The sequence below is a fragment of the Lepus europaeus genome, chromosome 8 (assembly GCF_033115175.1).
Source record: "Lepus europaeus isolate LE1 chromosome 8, mLepTim1.pri, whole genome shotgun sequence".
In the NCBI taxonomy this organism is placed as follows: Eukaryota; Metazoa; Chordata; class Mammalia; order Lagomorpha; family Leporidae; genus Lepus; species Lepus europaeus.
This window is the reverse complement of record NC_084834.1, coordinates 26246269-26260656: the sequence shown is the minus strand read 5'-3', so window position 1 is coordinate 26260656 and position 14388 is coordinate 26246269. Positions and strand designations below refer to the sequence as shown.

Genomic DNA, 14388 nt, shown 5'->3' with positions numbered 1-14388 from the left:
GGCTGCATCAGCTGGGGCTGGGTTAGGCTGAAGCCAGGAGCCTGGAACTCTATCCTGCCTCTCACATGGGTGGCAGGGGCCAAAGCACTTGGGCCATATTCTGTTGCCTTCCCAGACACATTGGCAGGGATCTGGGTCAGAAGTGGAGCACCTAGGACTTGAACTGGCACTTATATGGAATGCTGGCATCACAGACAGTGGCTTAACCTGTTGCCATAATGCCGGCCTTGAGGTTTTTTGTTTTTTGTTTTTTTTTAGATTTATTTATGTTTTTAAAGTTGGAGTTAAAGGAAGAGGCAGAGAGGGAGACATCTTCCATTCCCTGGTTTACTCCCCAAATAGCCACAACAGCCAGTACTGGGCCAGGCCAAAGTCAGGAGCCAGGAGCTTCTTCTGAGGCTCCCATATGGGTAGAAGAGGCCCAGGTACTTGGATCACCATCTGCTGTTTTACCAAGTGCATTAGCATGGAGCTGAATTGGAAGTGGAGCAGCTGGGACATGAACTGGTGCCCATATGGAATGGTGGCATCACAGGCAGCAACTTTACCTGCTATGCCACAACACAGGTACTCACCCCCCTGGCATCCAGCCGAGATGTTTTAACTGAGAACATTTTCAGCTCCAGTTATTTCATTTGTCCGATGAAATCTGTTATTATAATATATAATCTTTAGGCTGCATTTTGTGTATTTGTCTGTGTGTAATATCTTTGATTATCATCCTCCCTTCAGGGGTAAATATGATGTAATCTGTGTAGTATTCTGTCCCACTTTTCCAAGACTTGATACAGTTTCAGTGTCTTGATTATATATAGATGGGTCATCTATCCTGACAAATTGCATCTCAGGCAAGCTTTCTTCAAAACAGTGAGAGAGTCATTTACAGTATCCTAATTCAGAAATGTATCGGTGCTTTTTCACATTGTTGAAAGAGTGCATATTAATCTCCAAATCATGCTACTCATTTCCAGATCCCAGAGGAATGACTTGAGCATTATCAGAGATTTTGGATTATCTGAAACAGTGCAGTTCTAATAGCACTTGCCTCTTAGTGCACAGTAACATTGAGTTGAGGGTGAGAATCACTTTGATAGAGTGGTGTTTAGCCATTACACATTTCATTATTTATTTATTTATTTTTTGACAGGCAGAGTGGACAGTGAGAGAGAGAGAGAGAAAGGTCTTCCTTTGCCGTTGGTTCACCCTCCAATGGCCGCCGCAGCTGGGGCGCTGCAGTGGGCGCACCGCGCTGATCCAAAGCCAGGAGCCAGGTGCTTTATCCTGGTCTCCCATGGGGTGCAGGGCCCAAGGACTTGGGCCATCCTCCACTGCACTCCCGGGCCATGGCAGAGAGCTGGCCTGGAAGGGGGGCAACCGGGATAGAATCCGGCGCCCCGACCGGGACTAGAACCCGGTGTGCCGGCGCTGCTAGGCGGAGGATTACCCTGTTGAGCCACAGCGCCGGCATTCCACATTTCATTTTGTAAGGCAGGGACACTCTGGTTTTCTCTTGGCTCAGCCACAGGTGTCCCCCCCCCCCCCCAGGCTTGACTTTCTTTTAGCTTAATCTGAAAAGTGCCCACAGGTTCTGTCTACAGAGGCTTTTGAGGGCCTTTCTGTTACCTGTATGAATGAAAATACTGGTTGAGAAATCCAGGTGGGTGTCAAAGTGGTTATTGTTCAGTAGAGACTTCCTGAGCCCATACTCCAGGTATGTTGCTGTAGGTGTCACAGGTGGGACTTTTAAGTATGCATAAGCTTTGGTCTGGGCTTTTAAAGAATGTATAAGCAAATTCAGATGACAATGTAAGATATGTTTGGAAACAGTATAATAATAATCACAAGAATTAAGTCAAGAGAAAGGACTGTTATGGATGGAAATAGCCTGGGAAACAAGCAGAGTGAGACTTGGCCTAGCCTGGCTGTGCAAAAAGAAAGTTTTGATGACAGAGAGGAAAAGAGCATTTCAGAAATGAGATATTGGAAACAAATGCAGTTTGGTGTTTTTTTGGTTGTTGGAAAAAAGGTAAGGCCAAGAAAAAAAAAAATCAGAGAAAGGCAGAGATGTGGGGTGATGTGTGTGGTAAGGAATGAGAACTTTCATTGATAAGAAAAAAATACCATTTTTTCATTGTTTTGGAGTTTTGTATATTAGCTCCTTTCTGTTAGTTGTTCAAACTTGGGATGGATGAAGAGCAGTTGCTGAGGGCAGGAAAGTGAGCTAAAATCTGACATGAATTCCTGTGACTCCTGTGACTGTAGCCTCTGGGTTCCCCCGAGGCAACCCAAGAAAGTCTATAAGACTGGTAAGAAAGTGGCATTGACAAAACTGGATGACAACATTTTGTTTACTGAAGTGTCTCATTAGCTGTCTGGTACAATGCTTTTTTATATGTTAAATTGGGAAAAATGAAGGCAATGAAATTCTGTGGTATCCTGAGTTCTTTGTTAGAATACTGCAGCAAGGGTTCAGTGTAATTAACATGGTTTTGATAGGTCCTATTCTACTGTTTATTAGTAGATCTGTTCCAGAGCTTGTTTCCAACACTGCTGGGGAGCATACCCATTTACCTACTTATACCAATCTGTTGGGGGGAAACTAGTTATGCAGCCAACCATCATTCAAGGCAGGCAGGCCGAGATTCAAAGGACTAGTCAGAGGAGAGACCTTTGTGTTCCGGTGGTGTCCTTGAATTTCCAAACTGTTCCCTGAGTCCATTGCTGTCATGGCATCCCCACAGTAGGTCTAGAACAGGCAGATGTTCAGGAATAATGCCATTACTATAGAAGTAGACCCTGGCCTGTGCTTCTCTCACCTTCTGTGATGTCATTTTGCACTTTCAGTTGCCAGACCAGTGTATCGAAAACCCAGATCTGTCTGGGTCCTTTCGTCATTCGTGTAGGCTGACTTTGGCGGCATCCAGACACCTACAGGCCAGGATGGCACATAAAATGCTGTATGTCTTGGCTTCTGTTATTCCCTGCTTCTCATTTAGTCTCCAGACAGTTTCTTACCGTTCCTAGCCACCCCACCCCTGGGCAAGCATCCCTCATGCTGTTTCATGCCACTGTTGTGCCGTAGGCATTTGCTTTTCCTCCTGCCTGGAATAGTCCTCTCCCTGGTTAAATGCCTCTGCCGTAAGACTCATTTGGAACATCATTTCCTCTTGGAACATTTCATTCCTCCTTCATGCTCCAACTCTGAGCATGCACTGTTACACCAACCTTCTAGTATTAAAATTAAATGTACCTATGCAGCGTCTTCTTCCCAACCTCACTGCAAGCTCTTCAAGATCAGAGACTGTAATTTGTCTATATTCCTACTGTCCAGAACTGAATGTGGCATATCATAGATGTTCAATAAACTGTTGAGTATGAAGTATATGAAATACTTTAAGACCTAGGCAAATTAAGAAGCAGCTTTGAACATATAAAAATTCTAAAATGTTGTATAATTTGCTACTAGTGTGATCTTTGGACTTGCATTCAATGATCGGGAAGAATTATGTGTTTTATTTTTGTGGTCTATAAGAATAGTTTTTAATCTCGTGTATTAATGCTTTTATTTCTTGCCGTTGTATCCTTGCTTTTCCTCAGTGGAAGAGGACAAAATGGTAAGAAGGTGGCCCACCAGCTAATAATTTGTTCAAGTAGACTGCCACTTTGCCAAGCCCCATGGACCTTACTCTATTCATTCTCTGCTTGTTCCTTTCAAGCACTGAACGCTGAGTGCTATCTGTTCTTAGAGCCAGAAGAGAAGAAATAGGTTTTAAAAAAATCATTTGGAAATGCACATTTGTATCTCTACTTCCAGTTAGTTAACAGCTCAGAGTTCTTAACTATCCTTAGCCTCCAAAAATAAGTTGCTTTACATTTTTTTAAGGCTAAGAAAATGTCAGAACTGAAATAGAGTAATGGTGATGGATGAGGAAAAGCCAGTGAGCTTAATAATCTTTTTCATCTTGGAGTGGATGGGGAAAATGGAGCCATTTAGATTGACTAATAAAGTCAAATGTCTTCCCACAATAATGAAAGATAGATAATATTATATAGCTCTTGTGAACTCCAAATAGCTTGAACCTATTAAAGAAGTATAGAGGATCTTTACATGGTTTTGACTTGTGTAGTTCCTTTGCTCTGTTCATCTTTACTCTTTTGACTTTTGTCTTGTCATATACTAAGTGATGGAGAAAAATAAAGTCTTTGAGAAATGAAAAGTTGGAAAGTATTAGAGAGCCTTGATTAATCTTATGGATATCTCAGTAATCAGTGTTTGTTAACGGTTAACATAAAAGCTATACTTTGTAGGATAGAGGGTGGAGGTGTTAGTGTGTGCTTCTATCAGACTCTAAAGTGGTTGAACTTATGGAAAGGTTAGCAGCTCTCCAACTGCATGCGTGCTCATTGATAAGTCGAATTTTGGCTGTGGTTGAAATTAATGTACCATGGAACATTATTACATGTATCATTACTCTTAAGTCCTTTCTGTAGCTCCTGCTTTATGTTGTTTAAGAGTTAGAGACGCCCCTGGAGCTCAGGACTGGAGCCACCATGGAACAACTGGTGCAAGTGCACACTGCATGTTTGTTATTTTAATATAAAAAGAAATGACTTGGTTAAGGTCTGCAGCCCTGTGGAAATCAGTGTGCAAGGACTGCCTCATATTGAAAGACACAGCTGTTAAGTTAATGAACAAAGACTGGATGGAAACTTAATTTTGTTGTGATTATTTGGTACATTAAAGTGGAGTTTGGGTTAAGACCACTAAATCCTGTCCTTCTGTGTGATGGAAAAATGTTGCTTAGTAACTTAGTTTTTTCCATAGTTCCACTTTAAATTAGCATTCCAGAGGATTTGTAAGTATGAGTTTTTCTCATGTGACTTTCTTGAAATAACTAGACTCTAACAAGTTACATAATCAATCACCTGTTAATATGTATATGTAATAAAATCTAGAAGCATAATAAGAAGGGATTGAAGCTAATCTCCCAACAGAGAAACACTTGTGTTTGTCATGAGGGGTAATCATTTGTTAGCTTTAGGTACAGTTATGTGGTTCATGTAGATCTTTAATTCTGAAAATGTTTGAGCTTCTGATTTAGAATTTGTAACTACTTGAAAATCAGGTTTATTATCACTAACTGAGAGGTACCATCATTAAGGACAGGGATTAAGGATGGGGTATCTGATACTCCTTAGTGAAAAAAAAGTACTGTTTGTTCATCTTGGTTAGCCCTAATAATCCTCATATTTTTAGGTCACATGGCTTTCAAGTTAGGTTAAATTTAGATATTGATTAGGTGGTAATTTGAACACCATTATTCATACTGTTGATTTTTTTTGTTTCTTTTTAGAATTGCAGTAATTCACATGTGGATATGTATGTTATTCAAGCTCGTGATTTGCACATAAGCCTCATATATACTAGCCTGTATTTGTGAAAGTTTGTGGGTCAGCAAATGCCTAGCTATAATTTGTTGTTGTTGTTGTTGTATTTAAAAGCAAGATTTATTTAAGTCAGACTTCCAGCCAGAGTAGCCTGGAGGGAGGGTTCCAAGAGAGGGAAAACCCAAAAGGGCTGGTAGTACTGGGATTTTTAAGCACAATTTTGGGGAAGAAACTGTCAATCAGTACAAGGTGGGGACAAAGCTATCAAAATACCTGATTTTGTAAAAAAGATTTATTTATTTGAGAGTCAGAGTTACATAGAGAGCAGAGAAGCAGAGAGAGAGGTCTTCCATCTGATGATTCACTCCCCAATTGGCTGCAATGGCCAGAGCTGCACTGATCCGGAGCAGGAGCCAGGAGCTTCTTCCTGGTCTCCCACGCTAGTGCAGGGGTCCAAGGACTTGAACTGTCTTCTGGTTTCCCAGGCCATAGCAGAGAGCTGGATTGGAAATAGAGCAGCTGGGTCTCGAACAGGTGCCCATGTGGGATGCTGGCACTTCAGGCCAGGGCATTAACCTGCTGCACCACAGCGCCGTCCCCTGGACCTGATTTATATTATATAGTTAACAAAACATTTTAAATTGCTATTTCTGATCTCAATTGGTTTACTTAATTCACTAGTATAGGCTTTATCACATGTTGCTTGGCTTATTAAATGGTATTTTCAGCCTTACAAAGTGAACTTGGTTTGTATAGGAAATATTTGCACAGTGTATTTTCTTTCTTTCAGTGTTTTATCCACTGGGATCCCTCCAGCTGTGTTAATTGTATTTTTCCCCTGAACTGAATCTCTGAGATTAAAAGTATGTAGCTGAGATGACATGGCAGGAAAATCTGAGGCAAGGTTGAGAGTATAAGAAAATGGGTCATCCTAGGAGTAAGCCAGACCTAAGGAAGCTACAGTGAGTGTCTCCGGAATCGTGATCTCCATGGGACTGGAGTGTCAGAGTTGGTAAGCAGGTAAAACTAGGCAGCAAACGAAATCAGGGACATAGAAATATGGGGGTTTGATGGGAGGAGAGGACATTAAAGCCAAAAATAAGGAAAAGTCTACGTCACATCAGGAATCAGCCTATAGAATTGCAAAGAACGATGATACCACTTGGGCAGCAACCTTGGGGCCCTCAGGATAGAGTTTGTTGGCATTTCAGTGCAAGTTGTATTCTAGCCAAGAAGCTTCTTAAGAATTCCCTCCCAGGGTGGGAACCAATCCCAGGGTGTGGGCCCCATAGCCTACTTGTAAAAGCTACACCCTGGGTGTATCCTCCTGCAAGGGAAAAGGAGATAGTCTGTGAAGGCCCTGACACCCAAGAAGAGAGGTTAAAGATATGTAGCAATACAGGCAAGTCAGCACCTTGTGGAGCATTGTGTATTCCATGACTCAGAAGCCTTGGTTTTAACACACCCGTCTTCCAGGCAGTAAAACCACTGGGCCAAGGCTGGAAATGCTGAAAGGGGTCTTACTCTGTTCCGTTCCAGAAGATCAACAGACCTTCTATAGCTGAGGGTTATTGTTTCTCTGCCCATTAACCCAGAAGGCAGTGTAAAGGAGCAGGGTAAAGGTGCTTCACTTTAAAAGCTGTTTAAGTAGTTTGCATTCTGTATGAAAATCTTGGTTCTGTTTTTAAGGTTTAATTACAGCACAAAAAAATCTGTTTGCAAAGGAATGCACTGGAAAGAGTAATATAAATTAAGATTAATTCATGAGAAAAATATAATTTGTGATCATGTAAAGAGTTTTGCTGTGTATTATATATATACATTTAGATATGTAATATTTGCATGTGTATATTGCATAAATATATATGTGTATTTATATGTATATATTTAGGAGTTTCTGAGAATTAAGAAATTTCCAATTATTGCTTTTAAATGAGTGGGTCCTTTTGTTTTATATTAGTACAAATTATTCTTAGAAAATTTGGTCAATTTATAGGAAATAATGAATTAATTTTAAAATATCATTTATATTTATTCAGACTCACTTCTAAGCATGTATACATTTGTCAATATATTTACCTTTTAAGAAAATTATTTTTGTTAGAGAGGCAACAAAAAGATAGCAAGAGAGAGAACGAGAGCACATGCTACCATCTACTGGTTCATTCCCTAAATGCCTGAAGTGGCAGGGGCTGGGCTGGAGCCAGAGCCAGGAACCAAGAATGCAATCCAGGTCTTCTATGTGGGTGGCAGACCTGAGCCATCACTGCTGCCTCCCAGGATCTGGACTGGTGGGAAGCTAGAGTCAGGAATTCCAGCATGCTATATGGACATCTCAACTTATAGATTCAATGCCTGCTTTAGTATATGTGTTTTCAACTTACATTATTTCATGTATACATTTGCATGCAATTATATAATTCATTTAGTGTTTATTTTTCATAGTTATATTATATGGTGATATAACATTTTAATTATAATTATTTTACTCATAGCCAGGTTGATACTATTTTTATTTTTCATTATTGGAAAATATCATTGGTGTGAACATTTTTAAACAAATTTTTGAGTTGTTTCCTGGGACATTTCCCCCAAAGTCAGATTAATAATTCAAATGGCAGGGACAATTTTGTAATTTCTGTTACATATTGTCAGATTGTCTTAGACAAGATTGAGCTAATTTCCCACACCACTGTCAATGTGTAAGGCACAGTCCCAGTTTTAGACAGTTTAGACAGTCTGAGCACACATGAGAAGTGTAATTACATTTTTACCCAGAGGCTTAGCTGTAAAGATAGCTGTCATAAGTAAACTCAGTATGTGGACTTTGAAATTACAGAACTGATAAAGTGGGTAGCAAATTTGTTCTTCAGAATGTAGAGCCTTGAATTGAGGGATTTTAAGGTCTGGAGAGTGTGTGGTGTTGAGGCAGAGGCCTCTCTAGGACCAGTGTGGAACTGATTGCACCATATGAGATGCTCTCTAGGCTCAGAGTAGAGGGAAGTGAGCACAAGTAGGTCCTGGGTTTCTGCCACTGGTGAGGACATCAGCCTGTGAGGGGTTTTGGAGGGCTCCTCCTTGGAGGTGGTGGGGTCAGTGGTGGGGCCGTCTGTATACCCTGGAGGCAGGCATGCAGCAGAAGAGAAGTCCAGTGGCTCCAGTGTGGCCAGCAGTGGTCCCTGTACATCCTGGGAACTGCTGATGGGAGGCTTTCCTCATTGAAAGTGTCAACTCCAGGGTGTGGAGGTGACACAACATTATCGACTTTATAATGGAAGTTGATAGAGATTATAGATTCTACAGAAATGCATTCATTCTCTCAGGATGTAGCTGCCCAGTCTATAAAGATTCCTTTCCCCTGCTTCTGGCAGGAGAGAAACATAGATCGCTCCCTGAGAAGTAAGTTTTCTTCATTGCTCATGCCTGCTGACATAGCACTGAACATTTGCCAGCTTCCCCAGTGACTTCGCAGAAATCTTGTGACCTAAATACAGAATGTGTATTGGCACATCATAGAACTGGGCTAGGGGAGTACTGCAAAAGACAGACTTTCCATATAGTTCAGAAAGGCAAAAAGGAACAAAGATAAAACCATCAGTAAAACGTTTTGTTGTTTAAAAAATTATCATGTGTATACATTTTAAAGGGAATACATTATGGGTATTGTGGAAATTCCAAGTCATAAAGTTAAATAGAAATTGAGATATAAGATTGTTTTAATGTCCAGTTTCCAAAGTAGAAATAACTATTAGTAAACAGAAAGGGGTAGGAAGCAATCAAATGCCAGCAGTGGTAAGGGACAGACACAGACCAAGGACTTGATTGAGAGATTTATTTATTTATTATGGTTAATTTGTGTGTGTAGTTCATATTAAAAATGTGCCATCTTAATTATTTTAAATGTATAATTCAGTGGCATTTATTACATTCACAGTCATTACCACTATTCCCAAACTTATACTTTTAGGATTTATTTTGTAATAGATTCTTGTAGAATTTTTTCAGCTTAAAAAGATGCAGGATTCAAATCTTTAATTTTGTAGTTTTAGCACATTCCCTATTTTAGGGTTGATTGTGCTACCTACAGATCTCTTTCTCATCAGCTTCCTTATTACTGCTGCATGCATGATTGAAGAGGACCCACATCTTATAGAGGAGGGAAGGATATCATGTGGTCAGAGACGTACCAGTAGGTTTGGGGTGTTGTGGCCCAGTGGATCAAGCTGCCACTTCAAATGTCAAATGCTGGTATGGTGTATCAGTGTGCCTGAGTGAGACCCATATCTTCTGCTTCTGATCCAGCTTCCTGCTAATGCACCTGAGAAGACAGCAGATAGATGATGGCCTGTGTTCTTGGGTTCCTGCCACCCATGTGGGAGACCTAGATGGAGTTCTGGGCTCCTGGACTTGGTCTTGCCAAGCCTTGGATGTTGTGGGCATTTAGGGAGTGAACCAGAAAATGGAGGGTCTCTTTCTCTCTGCCATTCAAATAAACAAATCTTTAAAAAAAAAAAAATATATATATATATATATATATATATATGAGTTACTGTGTTAATTCTGCTAAAATCTCCAAAACAACTCTGTTTGTAGGAGAGTATGGAAAGTTAGGTTTCCTTTTACTTATTTAATGTAATTTAGCATTTTAAGAGAAATATTATATTATTGACAGTTTAGGAAAGATTTAAGAACTTGTCATTTTGAATATAAAATGTTATTTTTGCATATTTCTTTTCACTGTTTTCATATATATATGTCTTTGACATAGTTGATAATTATGGATCTAACAAATACAGGTAGCTTACTTTTTTCATCTAATATACCACTTACAGTTTTTCCTTTTGCTCAACAGTCTTTGTAATAAGAGTCCAAGGAATGCATGTGTCTTAATTCATAGAACCATACTATTTTCTTTGTTATTTAGGCTGGCAAAATGTTAAGCTATTTTAAATTATTTAGTTCATTTATTTGAGAGGGGAACAGAGAACGAGAGAGAGAGAGAGAAATCTCTTATCCACTGGTTTACTCCTTAAATACCTGCAGTAGCCAGTGGAGGGCCAGGCCAAAGCCAGGAATCTGGAAATCAATCTTGGCCTCTCACATGGGCAGCAGGGACTTGGCTGCTTGAGCCATCACTTCTGCCTCCTAGGGTGTGCATTAGTAGGAAGCTGGAGTTGGGATCAAAGCTGGGAATTGATCCTCAGCATTCTGATATGGAATGCGGGCATCCTAAGTGACATCTTACCTGCTGTACCAAGCACCCAAATTCTTGTAATAATTTTAAATGAATATCTTCTTTTCTTTGGAAAGATTTATTTATTTATTTGAAAGTCAGAGTTACACAGAGAGAGAAGGAGAGGCAGAGAGAAAGGTCTTTCATCTGCTGGTTCACTCCCCAAATGACCGCAACGGCTGGAGCTACACTGATCCGCAGCCAGGAGCCAGGAGCTTCTTCCAGGTCTCCCACGCGGGTACAGGGGCCCAAGGTCTTGGGCCATCTTCTACTGATTTCCCAGGCCATAGCAGAGAGCTAGATCGGAAATGGAACAGCCAGGTCTTGAATTGGTTCCCATATGGGATGCCGGCACTGCAGGTAGTGGCTTTACCGGCTAAGCCACAGCGCCGGCCCCAATGAATATCTTCTAATCACTTCTTTCTGTAGTTTAACACCTTTGTTTTATTCTCATGAGAGAAGGAGAGAGACAGGGCTCATATATATCTTGTGGGTAGTGGCTTCTGCATTTCTAGTGAAGATTTGGTAAGAATTAGTGTTCTGCTTTTGTGATTATGATAAGCATCAGAGAGATGGCAAATGTTTTGTTTGGTTTCAGGTTGTAAAAATCTTAGAGAAGCACGACCCCTTGAAGAACACCCAGGCAAAATATGGGTCCATCCCTCCAGATGAGGCCAGTGCTGTGCAGAATTACGTAGAACATATGCTCTTCCTGCTAATTGAAGAGCAAGCCAAGGATGCTGCAATGGGGCCAATTCTGGAATTTGTGGTCTCCGAGAACATCATGGAGAAGCTCTTCCTTTGGAGCTTGAGACGGGAATTTACTGACGAGACTAAAATTGAGCAGCTGAAGATGTATGAGATGTTGGTTACTCAGTCACACCAGCCTCTGCTGCACCACAAGCCCATTCTGAAGCCCCTGATGATGCTGCTGAGCTCCTGTTCGGGAACGACCACCCCAGCCGTGGAGGGGAAGCTGGTTGTCCTGCTCAATCAGCTTTGTTCCATCCTTGCCAAAGATCCCTCCATTCTGGAACTCTTCTTCCACACTAGTGAGGACCAGGGGGCTGCCAACTTCCTCATCTTCTCCCTTCTGATTCCCTTCATTCATCGAGAGGGGGCAGTAGGCCAGCAGGCTCGGGATGCCTTGCTGTTCATCATGTCTCTCTCTGCTGAGAACAGTATGGTGGCTGATCACATTGTGGAGAACACCTACTTTTGTCCGGTAAGTCCCCTCCTTGATGTGTTTTCCACTTACTTCCCTTTTCCTCTGTGCTAATGACAAATAGTTTGATTTCCTTTTTGTTAATAATTTTTACTTGGTTCTTTCTACAGAAAATGTTTTGAGGAAATATTTTGGAGGGAGCAGAGGAGTGGTGAATTGAGACACTATTTGAGCAAGCAATGTCAAAAATAAGCTTGTTCAAAAAGGGGAATTAGGTGTATTACCAGTTCTTGGCCTATTTTATTTATTTAATTGATTTATTTTTAAATTTTGAGTGACAGAAAGTGAGACAGATCTTCTGCCTGCTGATTAACTGCCCAAATGGCTCAAGAGTCAAGAGTTCAACCCAGATCTCTCATATGGGTGGTAGGGACTCAATACTTGAGGCATCATCTGTTGCCTCCCAGGGTGTGGGTTCCAAGGAAGCTGGAATTGGGAGTGGAGCTGAGACTCAAACCCAGGCATTCTGCTCTAGGATGCTGGTGTCCCAAAAGGCATCTGAACTCCTAGAACAGCTGCCCACCTGTCTTTTTCAGTTTTATTGGTTTAGAAAGGATTTTAGGTTTTTTCTAAGCATACATCCTGAGAGATTGGTGAAACCTATAGTTTCTTTTTTTTTTTCTTTAAAGATTTAGTTTATGTATTTGACAGAGTCACAGAGAGAAGTAGAGACAGAGAGAGAGGTCTTCCATCTGCTGGTTCACTCGCCAGATGGCTGCAATGGCTGGAGCTGAGCCAACCTGAAGCCAGGAGCCAGGAGCTTCTTCCGGGTCTCCCACGTGGGTGCAGGGGCCCAAAGCCTTGGGCTATCTTCTGCTGCTTTCCCAGGCCATAGCAGAGAGCTGGATAGGAAGAGGAGAAGCCAGGACTAGAACCGGTGCCCATAAGGGATACCGGCGCTTCAGGCCAGGGCTTTAACCTGCTGCACCTGAAACCTATAGTTTCTAAATTTCTATCTTTTCAGTTTGATTTTACTGCAACAAATCAAAACATGTGTTAAGACCTCTCACAGCTGGTTGCACAAATTAATTTATTTCTCAGCAAGATAATGACTATTGTAGATCCAAAGCATTGATTTCATTTAAAGTAGTAAAAACTGAGGCCAGTGTTGTGGCTTAGTGGGTTAAGCCACTGCCTGGGATGCTGGCATCCCACATGAGTGCCACTTAGAGACCCAGCTGGGCCACTTCTGATCCAGCTCCCTGCTAATGCACCTGGGAAAGCTGTGAAAGTGCTTGGGCACCCATAAGGGAGACCTGGAAGAAGCTCCAGGCTCCTGACTTTGGTCTGGCAAAGCCCTGCTGTTGCAGTCATTTGGGGTGTGAACCAGTGGATGGAACATCTTTCTGTCTGTCTCTCCTTCTCTCTCTCTCTTTCAAATAAATAGAAATAAATCTTAAGAAAAATAATAAAACAGATTTTCAGTTTTAAACAATAAATACTTTGTGTAGTTTCTTAGTCCTTGGTATGGTGAGAAATAAAGTGCCAGGTTCTTTGTAGATATTGGAGTAGCTCAGGCCTATTCATAGTTTGAGGAAGTAATAGGAGTAGTCTGGGACTCTTTTTTTAAACTGTTATTTAATAAATATAAATTTCCAAAGTACAACTTTTGGATTATAGCAGCTTTCCCCCCCATAATCTCCCTCCCACCCACAACCATCCCATCTCCCACTCCCTCTCCCATCCCATTCTTCATCAAGATTCATTTTCAATTATCTTTATATACAGAAGATCAACTTGGTATATACTAAATAAAGATTTCAACAGTTTGCACCCACGTAGGTACACAAAGTATAAAGTACTGTTTGAATAGTAATTTTACCATTAATTTGTATAGTACAGCATATTAAGAACAGAGATCCTACATGGGGAGCAAGTGTACAGTGACTCCCATTGTTGATTTAACAATTGACACTCTTATTTATGATGTCAGTAATCACCCGAGGCTCTTGTCATGAGCTGCCAAGGCTATGGAAGACTCTTGAATTCACAAACTCCAACCTTATTTAGATAAAGCCATAATCAAAGTGGAAGTACTCTCCTCCCTTCAGAGAAAGGTACCTCCTTCTTTGATGGCCCTTTCTTTCCATCAGGATCTCACTCACAGACATCTTTCATTTAGGTCATTTTTTGCAACAGTGTCTTGGCTTTCCATGCGTGAGAAATTCTCTTGGACTTTTTTGCCAGATCTGAATGCCTTAAGGGCTGATTTTGAGGCCAGAGTGCTGCTTAGGGCATTTGCCATTCTAGGAGTCTGCTGAGTATCCTGCTTCCCATGTTGGATTGTTCTCTCCTTTTTTATTTTTATTTTTTTTTGACAGGTGGAGTGGACAGTGAGAGAGAGAGAAAGGGTCTTCCTTTTGCCATTGGTTCACCCTCCAATGGCCGCCGCAGCTGGCGCGCTGCGGCCAGCGCATTGCGCTGATCCAAAGCCAGGAGCCAGGTGCTTCTCCTGGTCTCCCATGCGGGTGCAGGGTCCAAGCACTTGGGCCATCCTCCACTGCATTCCCAGGCCATAGCAGAGAGCTGGCCTGGAAGAGGG

The 14388-nt window shown here is 41.4% G+C and overlaps 1 protein-coding gene across 7 annotated transcripts in view; it reads left to right on the top strand.

Annotated features, from left to right (window-relative positions):
- Window positions 1-14388, top strand: part of FHIP1A (FHF complex subunit HOOK interacting protein 1A) — a 307163-nt gene that overhangs the window by 198178 nt on the left and 94597 nt on the right. For all 7 annotated transcript variants that reach the window (XM_062199501.1, XM_062199496.1, XM_062199497.1 and 4 more), the window contains one exon: window positions 11220-11846. In XM_062199501.1, coding sequence (XP_062055485.1) covers window positions 11220-11846 — 627 coding nt within the window. The remainder of the gene's footprint in view (window positions 1-11219; window positions 11847-14388) is intronic.